Source organism: Sporothrix schenckii, assembly GCF_000961545.1.
Source record: "Sporothrix schenckii 1099-18 chromosome Unknown Cont44, whole genome shotgun sequence".
Classification (NCBI taxonomy): Eukaryota; Fungi; Ascomycota; class Sordariomycetes; order Ophiostomatales; family Ophiostomataceae; genus Sporothrix; species Sporothrix schenckii.
Window position 1 is genome coordinate 1,474,126 of NW_015971145.1, and position 16,231 is coordinate 1,490,356.

A 16,231-nucleotide genomic window follows, 5' to 3' on the forward strand; every position below is an offset into this window, starting at 1 on the left:
AACGACCTGGGACCCGCGCCGTGCGTCAAACCAAAAAACAATCAGCAACGACATTTGAACCAGTCGGCAACACTGCGTATACATATACATATGAGCTGTTGGCGAACGCAATTGACCATCGAGGACTAGAATACCCCTGGAGGGAGCCAAGCATTTGATGTCCTCACCACCGACGACAACAACAATAACAACAGCAAGAACAACATCACTACTTCACACAACACGCACAATATGGACCGGCCGGCAAGCTTCTTGCCGACCATCAAGTGCTCGTCATGCAGCCAGGAAATTGAGATCTCTATGATGGGCGAGCACATTTGTGGCAAAGTAGCAGAAGAGAGTGCGTCAACGTCGAACAAGAGAGCGATACTGGGAAAGGGTGAGAGAAGGAGAGTACTAACACCGTCCATAGGTGCACCGGCGCCACCGGCCAACTTTGACCAGTTCATGTCCTATGGCAGCAAGAACGGCAGCAGCAGTAATTATGGCTACAGCAGCCGCGACCAGGACCGGCCAAACCGTCTGCCACCACAAGTCGACACATCGGCAGCGAGTGAGTTCTCTTTCTCGCCAGCTTTACTCCTATACACATCTAACAGACTTGTAGATCGCAGTTACTACCGCACAGGACAGCTTACACCCGTTAGCAACTCAAGCGGCTCCCAGAGTGTCTCGCCCAAGACGCCTGTTGGCATGATGATGGGCGGCCTGCGGACGGGCGGTCTGGGCGGTAGTCGTGGCAACGATCGCAACATGAGCGATCGCAACGACCGCAACGCAGGCAGCAATGACTACTTTGAGCCCAAGATTGCGGACGAATTCGACTCACCGTCTGCATATGGCTCATCGACCCAACCCCGTCGACCTGGTGGCTACGGGGGCCTCGACGATGACGCCTATCCGCCGCCATCCAGCAGCCCCAAGCGCCAGCCTGCCACCAACCTGCTGCAGCGCATGAACACAATAGCCCCGGGACCCTTTGACGTTGACAGCAGTGGCCTCGGCCGCAAACCCACCAACGCCCGCAATGCCTTCCCGCGGGCGGCCAACAACTCGGACTACAGCCGGGAGAACATGGAGGGCCGCAATCTGACGCTCGACGACGACGACTTCCAACCGCCCGCATTCAACCGCGCCGGCACATTCCCACGTCTGAGCGAGAGCGCTGAGCTGCCGTCACGCACACCATCGGCGCCGGGTCCTCGCCCTGAGCGGAGGCGGCAAGCAAATAACGATGGCTATGGCAATATGGGCAATATGGGCCAAAACAACAACAACTCGTATGGGAGCAGTAGCCAGCCGTCGGACCCCATGCGCCGGCCTATCATGGGTCCCGACACGTCTCGTGCACCACCGCCACGCACCAGTCTGCTGCGGCCGCGTACGTCGGGCCGTGACGACTCAACTGACTCCAGCACTCCCACCATTCCAAAAATCAACCTCGCCGCCGAATTTGGCATAGGTAACCCGTACCATTCAGCGTCGGACTCCATGTCGTCCACTGTGTCGAGCGTAGCGAGCCGACCTGGTGGGAATCTTGCGTTGTCGTCCTCGCAATCGTCGTTTTCGTCGGCATCGTCCTTTACGACTTCGTCGACGTCGAACTCGCCAAACAAAAGTGGCACAAACAATTATTACAACATCAACAACAACAGCCGTGACCAAGTCCGCGAGGTGCCTCGCGAACAACCACGAAAGCCGAGCAATGCGTCTAACATGGCCGACTTCGACAGCCTGATGAATGACCTGCAAGCGCTGAACCCATCTGAGGATCTTCGCGATGAGCGCCGTGAAGAACGCCCTCTCCCTACCCAAGATGAGCGTGGCCGCAACGGCAGCTATGGCGGCTTTGGCGCCTCCAACACCCCCTCCTCATCCAACAGCCGCTCATCCCCTGACCGCTGGCCTCAATCGCGGGGCCGCAATGCGATGCAGGACGACACGGATAACGGTTCTGGCAGCAACGGAAACGGAAGCCTGCGCCGGGATCCCAGTCGTGCACGTGATCAGTCCATAGGTGCGCTGTCCCGTAACGGAAACGGCAGTAGCTGGTCTCGCGGAGCAGGAGCGAACAACATGGCGCCGCCCATGCCTTCCATTCCTACGATCCCGGTCGTGCCGACCATGCCTTCCCGCGGCAACTGCAAGGCCTGTGGCGACCTCATCACCGGCAAGTCCGTGTCGAGCGCCGATGGCCGCCTCACTGGCCGCTACCACAAGGCTTGTTTTGTGTGCACCACCTGCAGTGAGCCTTTCTCGTCCGCCACCTTTTATGTGCACAACGACCAACCATACTGCGAGCGCCACTACCACGCTGTCAACGGAAGCCTGTGCGGCAGCTGCGGCAACGGCATTGAAGGATCATATCTGGCGGATGAGGCCGACAGCAAATTCCACCCGACATGCTTTGTGTGTGCCGACTGCCGTCTGCCTCTCGAGGACGGCTACTTTGAGGTGGCGGGCGCCGTGTACTGCGAACGGGACGCCTGGAAGCGGGTGCAGCAGACGTGGCTGTCGCAGGCGCCGTTGACTCCGGCTTCGTCGGTCTCATCTGCCTCGTCTCGGGGCGGCATGGGCAACAATCTTGCGGTCCCACGTGGTAACGGTCTGCCCTCCGGCCCCGGCGTCTCCCGCCGTCCGTCTGTCGGTCTGCCGAACCCCAACGCTCTCGGTTCAGCTGCACGACCGTTTGGTCTGCCCAGCGGCAACCGTCTGGGTCCACGCCCGCGGATGGAGAAGCGCATGACACGGCTGGGCATGATGTGATGACTTGACCCCTTACCTCTTTATTTTCTTCTTACTTTCTTCTTCTTGATGACTGCTTTGTTATCTGTTTTAATAACGCCACGTTACATCTTCTTTTCTTTTACCTTTTTGATGACACGACCTAATCCTACCTCTCTCTCGTTTCTCTCATGACGACTTTCTTTATCCTCTTTATCTTGCCTTTTCCTATTCTTGTTTTCTTTCTCAAATATACCCCGGCCAGATCGGCAACCCGGTTGAGGAGTTTTCTTAGTCTTATTCAACTTTGTTTTCTTTTACTTTATGCTGTTTTTTTATTCCATTTCTTTGTTCCTGTTCTATTCGGCTTTTTGGGTGGACTGGGGATGGACGAGGGCTTCTGTGAAGGCAGTCTTTCTCAAAAGACAGGACGTTCGATGTGATTATAGCTCAAGAGGAGCCAGCGTGGGAGCCAGAAATGACTTCATAGAACGCAAAGCTCAAGGCAATACCACATTTTCGGCAGAGAACCCCGAAAGGGATCTTTTCTGTAATTATATATGCACTTTGTACCGCTTTCTTATTTTTCTATTTACGGTGAGAGCGAACACCACAACGACAAGTCTTCCTTACCAACGGAGACCGGTAATAACACAAACCTATGTCGTAGCTAATCTATTATTAAGACGGCATACGGTGAACCGAAACTTTTGCACTAAAAACCAAGGTAGTGTCGATCAACTTGCCGTTACCGCCAGTGCAAAGAGAGCTCCCCGCAGTGCGGAGTTACATTAATCTCAAAGGTCGACCTCGGCTTTGGTTAGTGTGCGGGCAAAGAAACGGCTCTTCTAACGAATTGGCAAGGACTGTCGTTGCACAGTCCAGAGTATGAATGCGAGAACGAGGGGAGTGGGGATTGAGGGCAAACGGTGTGACGAAATGCACGGGGACAGAACCGGAGTGAACTTCAGCAAGGCCATTTGCAAGTTTGCATCGAACAAGGTCTGCATCGATTCGGAGGCCCCTGAGATAAGTCAACCGCAAAGTGGAACGGGTGGGAGCTAAACGGTACATTGGTACAATGCCACATCGAACGTGCCCCGTGGTTCACCAGCAATTGCACCGCCCGAGATAAACACTGTCTTGCGTTTACTTCTTGCACCTATGAAAGGGGAGAAAAGGTCCGCTGTAAGTCCGAGATATTTGGCGGCAGAAGACAAGAAAGAGGAAACAAGATACAGAGCTTGTCGGAGGCACCTGCTCAGAAAGAAAAGGTCATGGACGGCGAATGGGCTGGCGCCTTTCCCGAATGGGAAACAGCAAATCTGGGGAATTGCGTTGTTTGATACCATTGCACCGAGCTAAAGTGCGGGGGAGGGAAGGAAACAACGGCAGCGAGGCCACTGAGCCTGCTATTGTGTGGAGACGGTCCAAATGTCTTACGAAGAAGGTAGCGAGCACAGCGCAGAGGGCAGGACGGTTCCACTTGGCTGTCCAAGTTCAAATGGCAGGTCTAGTTTAAGAAGGGACGCAATGATGACAGGTACGACGGACATCTTCTGTTTGTAATACGTCGACGTCGTACGATGGCCGTGCCTGCCATTTTGTGTTCGGCTGGCGAGACGACTCGGGTTCCTGAGTTCCGTTCCGATGCGTCGTTCCTGCCAACTGAAACGGGGCGTGGGGAAGCCGCAACAGGTAGATAGCTAAAAGGGGATATAGGGAGAGGGACAAAAGAAGGAAAGAAAAGAAAGAATGATGGGTAAAAAGGAAACAGTGTTGTATTTGCTCCTTCCTCCGATGTCCTTCGTCCTTTCCTGTCTGGGCATTTTCTGGGCTTCTTGGCCCCCATCCCTCCCCTCTTCGTCGCCTCTACCCCGTCTAAACAAGGGAAGGTACCACATACGCCATTGCGCCAGCCTCGGCTCGCTTGCTTTTGTTTTGGCCAGCTCCAGTCGATGATCGCGTTGCTCCTCTGTCCTATGCACAACTCCGGGGATGGGGTAACGCGGCTTGTCGGTATGCACGATGGCCGAAGGATCCCCTCTCATTCCCCATATATATTTACTCGAGCGAGGTACGCATTGTTGTGGCCGGCCGTAGACCGTGTTCGTTCCGATTGTTGATTCACATCTGCACAAACAGATTCAGTGCTGCCTTTCCGCTGACCGCTTGTCCTTCCTTCTTTTACGTCGAGTTGGCAAGCAGCGGTCGACGCCTTTTTGTCCTTCCCTTTTAAGCTTTGCTTTTGCCACAAAACTACTCGCACGGTGTTTTTACTTGGCGACGATATCCACGATATTTGACCTGACGACCACCACTTGACGACACAAACTTGACACCATGACGATCGTGTCACGGCACATCGCGCCGATACCGCGCTGCTCGCTGCAGCAGTGGATTTTCGGCTCGTCCCAGGAACCCCTGTCGGACAAGAGGCTTCTGATCGATGCCGACCGGCCCGACACTCACTTTATCTCCAAATCTGACTACCGTCTGCTGAGCAAGCGCATCGCCCTCGGCTTGCAGGATGCCGGTTTGGAGGCCGGCGACCGGATGCTGCTTTTCTCGAGCAATGACATCTATTTTCCCCCCATCTTCGTTGGCACCCTCATGGCAGGCGGTATCTTCAGCGGCGCCAACCCGTCGTATGTCGCGCGCGAGCTGGCCTACCAGCTGCGAGACTCGGGTGCTAAGTTCGTAATTACCGCCGCCAACAGCCTGGCCACGACTCTCGAAGCGGCGGACGCGGTCGGCCTGCCGCATGACCGGATATACGTGCTTGACGCGGTCCCGGATCCGCCTTCTGATGTGGTCTCGACTGAGAACCCGCCGAAGCAGACACTGCCCGATGGTGGCGCCAGCGGTGTTCGGCACTGGCTCGATCTCTTGCAGGGGAATCACCGGCGTGCGCTGGTCTGGGACTGGGTCGAGCCCACGGATCCTGCCACAACCACATGCGCTCTCAACTACAGCAGTGGCACGACGGGCATGCCCAAGGGCGTCGAGATCAGCCACCACTCCTATGTGGCCAACTGCGAAAGCGTTGTCTCTGTCGGCCGCAACGACCCAGAAATTGTCGCCGCGCGCCAGCGCACGGTTGGCCTGTGCTTCCTGCCCATGTACCATGCATATGGGCAGACGTACTTTATCGCCATCATGGCCCAGATGGAGATCCCCGCGTACATAATGGGCAAATTTGACTTTATCAAGTTCCTTGACCACATCCAAAAGTTCCGCGTCACGACCTTGTCGCTCGTGCCACCCATTGCCGTGGCCTTGTCCAAGCACCCCATCGTCAAAAAGTACGATCTGAGCAGCGTCGAGGCTGTCTCTAGTGGTGCTGCACCACTGGCCAGTGAATCTGTTGCGGCCCTTCGGAAGCTGTGGCCCAACGCCGAAGTGCCCGTTCGCCAGGGCTGGGGCATGACCGAGGTCACTTGCACGTGTTTGACATGGACCGCCGATACCGATGCTGGGGACGGGTCAGTCGGCGAGCTTGGAGCCAACTACTCGGCGCGGCTGGTGGCGGTCGACGAAGGAGGTGGCAGTGGCTCCCCGAAGTACATCACTGAGGCCAACAAACCGGGCGAACTCTGGGTGACCGGCCCGACACTGATGAGAGGCTACTGGCGCAACCCCAAGGCCACCGAGGAAACCATCCATGTCGACGCTGACGGCACCCGCTGGCTCAAGACGGGCGACATTGCCTATGTCAACCGCTACGCCACCGGCGCTGGCTTCTTCATTGTCGACCGCCGTAAGGAGCTCATCAAGGTAAAGGGCAACCAGGTCGCGCCGGCCGAGCTTGAAGCCGTACTGATCGAGCGGTCGGATGTCGTCGATACCGCCGTAATCGGTGTCGCAGTTTACGGCGAGGAGCGGCCTCGGGCCTACATCGTGCGCGCAGCCGGCTCAAAAGCAACCGGCGAAGACATTGCGAAGTGGATGGCGGCACGGGTGGCACCGTTCAAGCGGCTGACTGGCGGCGTGGTGTTTGTTGATGAGATTCCCAAGAACCCGGTGAGTTTTCTCCATGCCATTTGCTCTTAGCCGTGTAATTGGCACAACAACTAACAAAAGCAGTCCGGCAAAATCCTCAGAAAGATCCTTCGGGACCAGGCGAGCAAAGAGAGATCGTCGAAGCTGTAGAAGACGGTCGATGACAAAGCATTGTTATGAATGGAGCGTCAATTTCGTTGTTTCGCGATCTTTGCTAGATACATGCGAATCTCATAATATTGTTGACGAACAAGACTAGAAAGAGAAAGAAAAGAGTGACGAGATATGAAATAGCAACAACGGGGCCGTTAACTGAACGAGATCAAGAGGTCGTCGTGCTTGGGAGGAGAAGCGGAGTTGGCGGATTTGAACCAGGTCCGTAGCAAGCAGTAAGCACGGCAGTGCATATCACCCCCTCTCAATCGGAATTTCCTTTTGACCCGGGCCTATTTTCGTCAAGCTCGACGGTCTTACCCGATTTGCCAACATCACGCAAACGAGCGTCTTCTTTCCAATTTTTGCTGGAAGGTGCCAGGTCGTTGTTCCGTTCATTGTGGTCTTGAGACAGAAGGAGCTTTTTGGCGGAGTCCTTTGCTGTAAGACGAAGCTTCTCATTCGCTAGATTCAGTAGCCCATATGCGTCTGGGCCACAGCGGTCTTGCCCGAGGATTTGTGCACTGAACGCGAATTTGCCTAGCGCTGACGCTACCAATCAAAAAGACGTGTCAGGGGTCAACGACCACTCAAGGACAGAAAGGGACACTTTGCACCAAAAACAGCCACTTAAAGCTATTTCGATCGTCCTTCCACTTTCACTGTCGACACATCGACAACTCAACTCACTCGTCGCTCTTCGACCTCGTTTCTTGCCCTCTTTTTGACGATGCCGACCCTCGACCTCCCATGATTTCACCACCTTACCGACACGACAACGCCGTATCATCGCCTCCCAAATCCCCAAACCCCCAAACCCGTCGCCATGTCCGGCCTTCTCTCCCTCGTCGGCTGGAGCTTCTTGCCCAACGTTTGTTTACCTCCATCTACCGTTCGTTTTTTTCAGGCTCTCGATACGCATCTAACACATGCTCATGCACGTCTAGTTTGTCACCGGCTGGACACAGTCGATATACTACTCCCTCACCATCCGCGCAGGTGACCCGCGGCCCATGCCCGGCACCCCTCGATTTGCCGAGCACCGCCGTCGCATCCACATCCTCGTCGTCGCCCTCTATCTGGCGTACACCATCTACGAGGCTGATTACGAACTGCGCCGTGCCGGCTCCTTCTACCGCGACATTGGCGTGCCCCTCACCGCCACCGACCGCGAGATCAAGTCGCGTTTCCGCCGTCTCGCCGCCCTGCACCATCCCGACAAAGCCGGCTCGGCGGGCGCCGACGAGGCCACCATCAACGATTACTTTGTCCACCTCAAGACAGCCGCCGACACGCTGCTCGACCCCGCCCGCCGCTTTGCCTACGACCGCTTCGGGCCCGTGTCTGTCGCCTGGGCCACCAACAACAGCAACAATGGCCAGAACCGCTGCTCCACCATCTACGACTTTGTATCCATGGGCGTGCGCACCCTCACGCCCTACTATACCGTGGCCGCCGCCGCGCTGTACGGGTTGGGCCTGGTTGGCTACCTGACGTGGGGCCGCTATGAGCGCTGGCTGGTCTTGACGAGCGTCTTGGTCTTTGAGCTGCACACCATCTCGCGTCCCTACCACCCGCAGATCCTGACCGACGTGCTCAACCCTCTGTTCACTGTATTGGTGCCGCAGCACGGGCCCTACTTGCCCTTCCAGGCCATCCAACTCGCCCGCAAGCTCAGTTTGACCATGTACATTGCGTTTTCGCAGATCGGACCGCTTTTGGGCGCCGACACGCGTAGCGGCCAGGTTGTGACCGCCGACAGCGAAGCCAACCCGAGCGGCGGTGCCCAGGGTGCCGCCGATCCGGCCCTGCTGGCTGCGCTGGAGCGCCTCGAGAGCACAAGCCGGTCACTGGACCAAGACGCCACGCGGCTGCTGGAGATGGAGATGGCGCCGTTTGTGGGCCAGGACGAGGTCCTGAGCAATGTGCGTGGCAAGATCAAGGAGTGGCTGGTACAGAACACCATCCGGGCAGATCCCATGGTGCGCGACGCTGTCGGCCGGTCGTTGCAGAAGCGGCGGACAGACGCACCAGCAGGCGCACGCGGAACAAGGTAGACAGCAAGTTGTTGGCCGGAGCCACTTCTGCTATTTTTCTTAGACATGATATCAGCTCCCTTTTTGAGATAACCCTGTGCAATACAATAGACTTGAATTTAGAATGACTTTCTTATTGCAACGTTGACAGAAGCACTGGATCCATCAGGAAACATGAGAAACAGTAACAGCACCCTGATGTCAATCGATGTCAAGCCCTCGCCGGTCCATGGCACCCACACTACCTTGCAGTGATATCTAATCGTACTTTGACTGTCTCGACAGCATCATCTGCGCAAGCTTGCACTCTTCGGCGAAGATGGCCTTTTTGAATGTCTACGTCACATTGTTAGCTGCGAACGATCAAGACGGCAAGGAAGGCACAAGTTGGAAAAATACCTTTTCGTTCTCCTTCATCTCTTTGGTGGCCTCCGCTGCCGCTGCATCGAGCTCCTTCTTGGCCTTGGCGAGAATCTGGTCCCGTTCTTCGTCCTCGTTCTCGCTCGTCATGGCTTGCAACACGTCCGTCGCCTCGTTGTGCGCCTGGTCCCACTCTTTCCAGAGTTTCTCGAGGTCGCTCTCCAAGGCCACGGCGGCGGCACGGACCATTTCAATGCGGTCGACAATCCGCTCGTCCTTTTCCACGGGACCTCCGCCACCGACGTCACCGCGTCCAGTGTTCTCGCGCGTCTGCACCTTGACCATCCAGGACTCGGCCGACCGGCTAAAGTGTGCCTGCTTGCCCGCTACATTGGACAGAAACGCTTCCTCCCGCTGAGCCATGCGGCCGAGTTCAGCCTCGAGCTCGTCTTGGGCAGCGGCCATGCGGTTGGTGGCTTCCGAGTGCAGCTCCTCTGCCCGGCTTGAGTAGCTTTCTGCAGGACGTGAGGTCAGGATGGGCCATGTCTGTTGAACTACTTGGTCATTAACACTCACCCTGCAAGCCTGTGAGATCGGGCCGGTCAATTTCGATCACAGGAGGAGATGTCGATGCCGTCCGAAGTATCTGCGCGGCCGGGGTGACGACGGTACGCAACGAAGAGAATGACGACGCTGATGACGGCTCGAAATATTGAAAGGCATGGTGTCCACTGCCAACGGCATGGTTGGTCATCGTAGCCTTGGCGACAAGGCTAGACGACCGGCTCTGGTTCTGAATTGACTCAAAAAAGGCACCAGTCGGGTCGATGGGCACTTTGTGGTGTGTCGGTGGCGGTGTCAAATCGAGATCGCGGCTAGATAAGGCACTCGCACCGCTTCCAACTCCCTTCGCACCCTGCTCCTTGTCGTCTTGCAGTACCGTTTGCAGGCGCTGCTCAAAGATCTCTGACCAGTCAGCCATGGTTAAGCTATGGGGAGCTACAGGGAACAAAAAAATATGGTCCCGAATCAAAACATGTAGTGGCTGATGCGCTGACAAAAGAAGGTGAGGTTGGTGGTCATGATATTTTCAGGGGCGAGGAATGAGACACATTCCGCTTATTGTGAAATTCGAAATGTAAACAATCGGAAGGAGCGATGTGCGCACCGTCGCGAAGAGAGAAGGAGCTAGCTCGACCTCCTACTCAATGCAGTCAGGGGTGAACGATGGCGAGACGTTCACTTTCAGGGAAGGAGCGACGATGGTTTGGTCCTTGAAGCTTCGTAAGCAGTATAAACAAATATGTGGTATTGGGATATATAAAAAGAGTCATCAAAAAAGCTATTGAAAACATATGCAAAACTGTGGCTAATATACCAGGGGCGTTTCAGACGCATACACAAAAAAAAGCAAGCGATGCTTGCTTTTCAATTTCTGTCTCGCCGTAACCCCCATAAAAGCTCTCTACTTTTCGACTAACTCAAAAAGAGTCTGCAAAGGTATAAACGTCTGAAACGGACGAGAGGCCGTCGACGTATGCAATATAATACAGACGAAAAGCAAAAAATCAGTTGGACGGGGAAAGGAAGACAGAATGGATGTCTCATAGGTTAGGCCGTCACTTCTTGTTCTGCCGTGGAGGAAGGTCTGGCGCGCCAAAGGCAGAGGGAGACCATGACTCGCCCAGATCAAGGTGCCGGCTCTTGGACGACTTTTCTGACTTGGTCGGCCTGTCTCGCTTGGTGAGCTTATCCGTATCCTTGTCCTTTTCCTTAACCTTTTCCTTATCTTTGTCTTTTTCTTTCTCTTTTTCTTTCTCTCGCTCCCTCTCTTTGTCTTTGTGGTGGTGATGGAAGATTTTATGGTATTCGTGTTCGTGGAGTTCACGGTCCTGCTCACGGCCGCGTTCCCGCCCTTTCTCGTGGTCTTTCACTTCGCGCTCCCGGACTTGCTCGCCGTCCTTGTTGAACTCATTGTCTCGAGTGTCCAAACCAGGCGCGCCGACATGCTCGGGGCTGGCTGTCCGGGGTTTGCGGTTGATGATACCACTGAAGAACTTGCGTGCTTGTTTGCCATTGCGCAGGATCTTAATTGACCCGCCGATGTCGTATTGTTCTTTACCATTGCTGTTGCCATTGTTGCTGCTAACTTGGCGCTCCTTGTGGTCACGTCCCCAGTTGTCATCCACCTCGCTGCCCGAGGATCCCGGTGGTGCCAAGCCGCCACTACGACTGCCGATATGGCCGCTATAGCTGCTGACGCTGACGCCCTCGGCGTTCTCTATCCAAGTTGAGCTGTTACCATAGGAGAGATTCACGGTATCCGCCAAGCTAGCCTGTTCCATTGACTCAGCGAGTGTTTCTTCCGGCTTGGGATGCGAGCTGTCCGTATCCGTTGATTGACGAAGAACCACCGTGCGCGTCAAACATTCGTCCGACCGTGCCTGGAGCTCCACACAGACACCGTTGAATTCCAAAAGGTCGCCGTCGTAGACGTGCGTGGGCGCGGAGAGCGGGTGTGCGTCCATCCACATCTTCACCAGAGCTGCGATGTAATGGGGCTGGTCGATCAGATAAGGGAGGCTAGGAAAGCCCTCGCGAGCTGCAGGAGGCAACCGGCCCATAATGGCGATGGGTGTCGAGTATGAGGCTGGCAATATCGGGGCCGCGTTCGGTTTCTCCGCGGGAATTGAGCACACAGCATCGATAAAGTCCTTGACCGACTGTCTCTGCCCGGCCAAGAAACGGTTCATGGGTTCCATCCAGGTCTCCTTCTTGCCAATCGTTGACAGGTTGGCAAGTGCCTGCAATCCCTTGGCAATGAGGGTGAGAGTCCGCTGCGCCTGAGGGCGGGGGTGGTCGCGCAGCAGGCCAAACAGCTTGGGGTTCAGAATCGCTGGGCAGATAAAGCGGAGGAAGAGGAAGCCGGACACACTTGTGTACGCGACAGTACGCAAAAAATCACCGTACCGGTCCTCAGCAACGGCTCGGATGTATTTCAAGATGTGGCGCAACTCCGACGGGAATCGCGCGGCCGAAACAGTGATGCACTCCCATATTTCATAGGTGAATCCCATCAGTAGCTCCCAGTGCTTGTGAATGTCTTCATGATTGGACACCTTGCTGGGGTCCACTTCGCAGTCAGGATTGACCTCGTTAATCTCAAAAATCTTTTCGGACAATATCTCTTCGAGATACTCCTTGCCAAGGCGGCGCATGTGGAACTCCAGTGCCTGTGTCAGCAGAGAGTTGCCACGGAAGAGCAGATTGGCTTCTCCTTGAAGCGAGCGGCCCATGTCACGAACCATCTGTTCTCGGTCGCTCGAGGACTCCATAGACTCGTTGGACCGGAGACGTCGACTGAAACGCATCTTCTTCATGGTCGTCTGGTTCCCAATGCCGTCGATTTCGTCCTCGACTAAAGCCATGAGCCAGTCCGCTGCTGTACCGGAAACTTGGAAGATGTTCAAGAACACCTCAGAGAGCCGGCGCAGGCTACCCGGCATAACTTCCGCAATCTGCAGGGTAAGACCAGAGCTGAATTTCTGTAACATGTCTAAGACAGGCTTGTATTCTTTGGCGGATAGCACGGCTAGCTCTTCGTGGTGGACTTTGATCAGCATCGTGCCAACGGTCTGCTGCCTGTCGTCAATGACTGGAAGCCAATGCTCATAATCTTTGCCTTTGTCCATGTCGGCCAACGATATGTCGACGGCACCATAGTTGTATTCGAGTAGATTTCCAGTCTTTGGCAGGCCCAATGATGCTTGGAGCTGATGGGTGAAGCTGTCGAGACTTCCGTCCACCCGCTTGAGAACGACAGACAGATAAGGAAGCGTAGACGGTAGGTCGCCGAATTCGCAGTCTTCTCGCCAGAACGGGTTCTTTGTGTCTGATTTGATGGTTGTTCGGGCTCGTACCTCGCCATCAAGAATCACCTCAGCCAAGTAGTTCCCAATCAGCTGCTCGGGATCATTGTTCATCGCTAACTTGCCATGATGCCGTTCATGGGTGCGCTCCTGAGGCAGCACAGGAACCGGGCTGCCGTCGGGTAGTATGCGGGGTTTGATTTTAGCCTCCGTAACGCGCAAGTTCAAGGTCTTCTCGAGACGGAACAGCTGCCGCTGCCGTGTACGAACAGGCGTCTCTGATGACCCCTTCTCTCCAAGCTCCACGAATTTCTCGTCTGGGGTTGGTGGTGCCGAATCGTCCTCGACGGCTTCCTCTCGCTCGGTCTGCATGTCCGTTATAGAATACACTTGGTTGTCCTTGGACCGATCCAATACGTAAACGTCAGGGACAGCAAAGGCTCGTAATAAGACAAACCACACCTCAAAGGCAACTCGTGAATCGAGGGCGATGTAGACAGGACGGAAAATGGATAGGTGCGTTGATGTTGGTGCGTAGATGGGGAAAATGGCGATGCAATAGTCGTCGTCGAGCACTGACTTGTCCAACTGTTGGATGGCGCAGCGACTGAGCTGAGCAAGCTCAATGACTGATAAAATTGTGACATCGTTTTCCGTCATGAGCTTGAATTCACCATTACCTTGCAATATGCAGGAGACACGGCGCCATGATGTCTGTACGGATCTGAGGTCACGCGTGGAAGGCCGCTTCACAATGGCGCGTGGTGATGTAGCGGCGCCCTTGTCCCACAGCATGACCTTGCCGACCTTGATGATGGCTCCTTCTTTGACCTTTGCCGCCGACGCCCGGCGTTTACCAGAGTCAATGGTGGACGAGCTCGCGCTACGGCTATTCGGCGGTTTGGAAGTGGCTGGAGGGGCGGCCACGACGCCCGGGCTCAGACGTAGCTGCTGCCAGCAGAGAAGTGCGGCGAGCCATAGATCAAATTCGGTGGCCACAAGAGGCCGAAAGACGATCTCTGTTGTCGCTTGGGCATTGGCAAGCTCCAAGCACCTGCCGTCTTTATCGGGCCGGACTGCGGGCACAACACGGCAGCCGCGAAGGTCGGCCACCAATGCCATATGGAACGGACCATGGTCACCGGCGTCGAACATGAGGCTGCCCTTCTCTTCTTCAATATACGACATGCCGTGGTGCCACGACTCCTCTCCCAGGTTCCGGTATTCAATTTCACCGCGCATCCTTCCACAAAGATTTTTCATGAGCATGAGCACCTTGTTGGCATTGTCGGTCGGGATTGGTAGTGGTAATGAATCGACGGATGGTGGTGGTGAAATGAGGGGCGAGGTCGGACGAGACGTGGATCTCTTTATGAGCCGCCTACTAGAGGACTTTTTGTCTCTTGACGAAGTGGCCGAGGGAGTAGAGGACACGAAACCTGTCCCGCCAATAGATGAGACGCTGCCGGCGGACGAGGACGCCGTGATGCCGCCAAAGGGAGCTGACGTCGGCGTGGGCTGGGTCTCAGAGGATCTGGTGGCGGCGATGTGGGGATAGCTGAGCAGCGACTCAAGCGGGGGTCCTTGCAGCGAGGACGTCGAGCGAAAGGTGCTATCGACCGTGCCTGACGAAGAGAACGAGCCAACCCTATTCCTGCTCTCGGGAGAGGTGCTGGAGACAAGGGGTTCGCGAAATAAAGAAACACCATCCATGGTGTACGTCCGAGGACGCAATACGGCGGGCCGGGACGGGGGACTGGACTCAGAAATGGTGCTGTCAAAGGGGCTGGCCATGGTGTCGCTGAAAACAACACCCTGTCGACGACTGGTTGTGCTGCCATGGTGGGACAGAGCTCTTGGTGAGCCCTGTGGCGACATGGATCCAAATACGCGTGGTGGTAGGGGAGGTACTGTGGACGAAGAGATGCCGGAATAGGCGGTGGCCGCATCCAACAGGTCTTGTGTGACGATTGTGCTGTGGTCGAGGAGTTCAGGTGTGACGGCTCGAATCGTAGGCTGCATGGTGGGTACCGAGGCAGGGGGTGTTGTGTCGCTCGGTGCTGTGGAGGTGTTGGTATTGATAACAGTTGTCTGGGAGGAGACAGACGGCAGCGGAAATGTGGCGCTCTCGCTCATGCGTGCAGGTGTTAAAGGCGACTCTGGCAATGAAGGAAGATGAGGAGCGCGAGAAGGCGTCTGGGATATCTGCGATCCTTGAGACACATGCGGTACTGTCCCATGGTCGAGCTGAGAGGCAAACTGTGGGTTTGGAGAGGTGGGGTGTTCGGGCAAGCTCACGGGCCGATCCCTGTCACGGCCTCGGTCACGATCCCGGTCGCGGTCACGACCGAATGAGGACCGCCCTTCCATTGTGGGCGGCCACGTTCTTCAGGATCTGTGGTAGGTCGAGTTAATATTAGCAATGCCTCTGCATTGTGCAGGAAAAAGCAGAGCTACAATCGACCAGGCGATGTGCTGAGGAAGCTAACACTTGGTGGTCAGAGGCTCCCGGTCGATCACCTTTGTACGTTGCGGTCCATTTGGTTGAATACATCAATGGCCGATTATGAGGCGCGGCAAGCTGGCCTGGAGTTCCGCCAGCGAGTGACGCAAAGTGAATAGTTGGAAACTGTGCGCAAGTGTCAACCGGAGCAGCTCACGTCCGGGACTTTGTCAACCCGATTTCTTTGCGCTGCGCATGGCAGGTCAAGGAAGTCAGATAGGGCGTCCGTTGGTCCGTTACCATTCTCGGGCCAGAGCAGCGTGCGGTGAGCGGGGATGCGGAACAGCTGCACGGATGTTGCTGATATGCAACAGTAAATGAGAGCCAGAAATGACAGACGAAGAGAGGAATGCAAATATACTCGGACAACAATGGGAATAGTGAGATGGCGCGACGGAAGAGGAATGAAAGACGCGGAAGACAATCAAAGCGAGGGAGAACGAAAGACAAAGCGGCGGCCGCGGGGAAGGTTGCTTTGTGTGGGTATGGACGACAATTGAGGAGTCTGAGAGGAGCGACAGGAGTTTAGAGGCTCCACTTGCGAGGTCTGCGGTGTCCGTAGACTAGTGCGAAGAGCACAAGCT

General features: G+C 55.6%; 5 protein-coding genes across 5 annotated transcripts; 3 read left to right on the forward strand and 2 right to left on the reverse strand.

The window, feature by feature from the left end:
• Positions 1-231: 231 nt before the first annotated feature.
• SPSK_08581 (lim domain containing protein) lies at positions 232-2,766 on the forward strand (the record flags this gene model as incomplete). Its single annotated transcript, XM_016735174.1, has 3 exons — positions 232-340; positions 413-553; positions 608-2,766. The coding sequence occupies 3 exons, from the start codon at positions 232-234 to the stop codon at positions 2,764-2,766; spliced, it is 2,409 nt and encodes an 802-aa protein (XP_016587198.1).
• Positions 2,767-5,067: 2,301 nt separating this feature from the next.
• Positions 5,068-6,876, forward strand: SPSK_08924 (uncharacterized protein; the record flags this gene model as incomplete). The annotated part of the gene is made up of 2 exons (XM_016735509.1): positions 5,068-6,747; positions 6,811-6,876. The coding sequence occupies 2 exons, from the start codon at positions 5,068-5,070 to the stop codon at positions 6,874-6,876; spliced, it is 1,746 nt and encodes a 581-aa protein (XP_016587199.1).
• An 829-nt stretch (positions 6,877-7,705) lies between these two features.
• Positions 7,706-8,936, forward strand: SPSK_09363 (membrane associated DnaJ chaperone; the record flags this gene model as incomplete). The annotated part of the gene is made up of 2 exons (XM_016735937.1): positions 7,706-7,750; positions 7,827-8,936. 2 exons carry the CDS (start codon positions 7,706-7,708, stop codon positions 8,934-8,936), a joined length of 1,155 nt encoding a protein of 384 aa, XP_016587200.1.
• Positions 8,937-9,173: 237 nt separating this feature from the next.
• SPSK_09495 (uncharacterized protein) lies at positions 9,174-10,257 on the reverse strand (the record flags this gene model as incomplete). Its single annotated transcript, XM_016736067.1, has 3 exons — positions 9,174-9,251; positions 9,315-9,790; positions 9,852-10,257. 3 exons carry the CDS (start codon positions 10,255-10,257, stop codon positions 9,174-9,176), a joined length of 960 nt encoding a protein of 319 aa, XP_016587201.1.
• Positions 10,258-10,894: 637 nt separating this feature from the next.
• On the reverse strand, positions 10,895-15,514 carry SPSK_08308 (RasGAP group protein; the record flags this gene model as incomplete). Its single annotated transcript, XM_016734911.1, has 1 exon — positions 10,895-15,514. One exon carries the CDS (start codon positions 15,512-15,514, stop codon positions 10,895-10,897), a length of 4,620 nt encoding a protein of 1,539 aa, XP_016587202.1.
• Between the last annotated feature and the right edge of the window lie 717 nt (positions 15,515-16,231).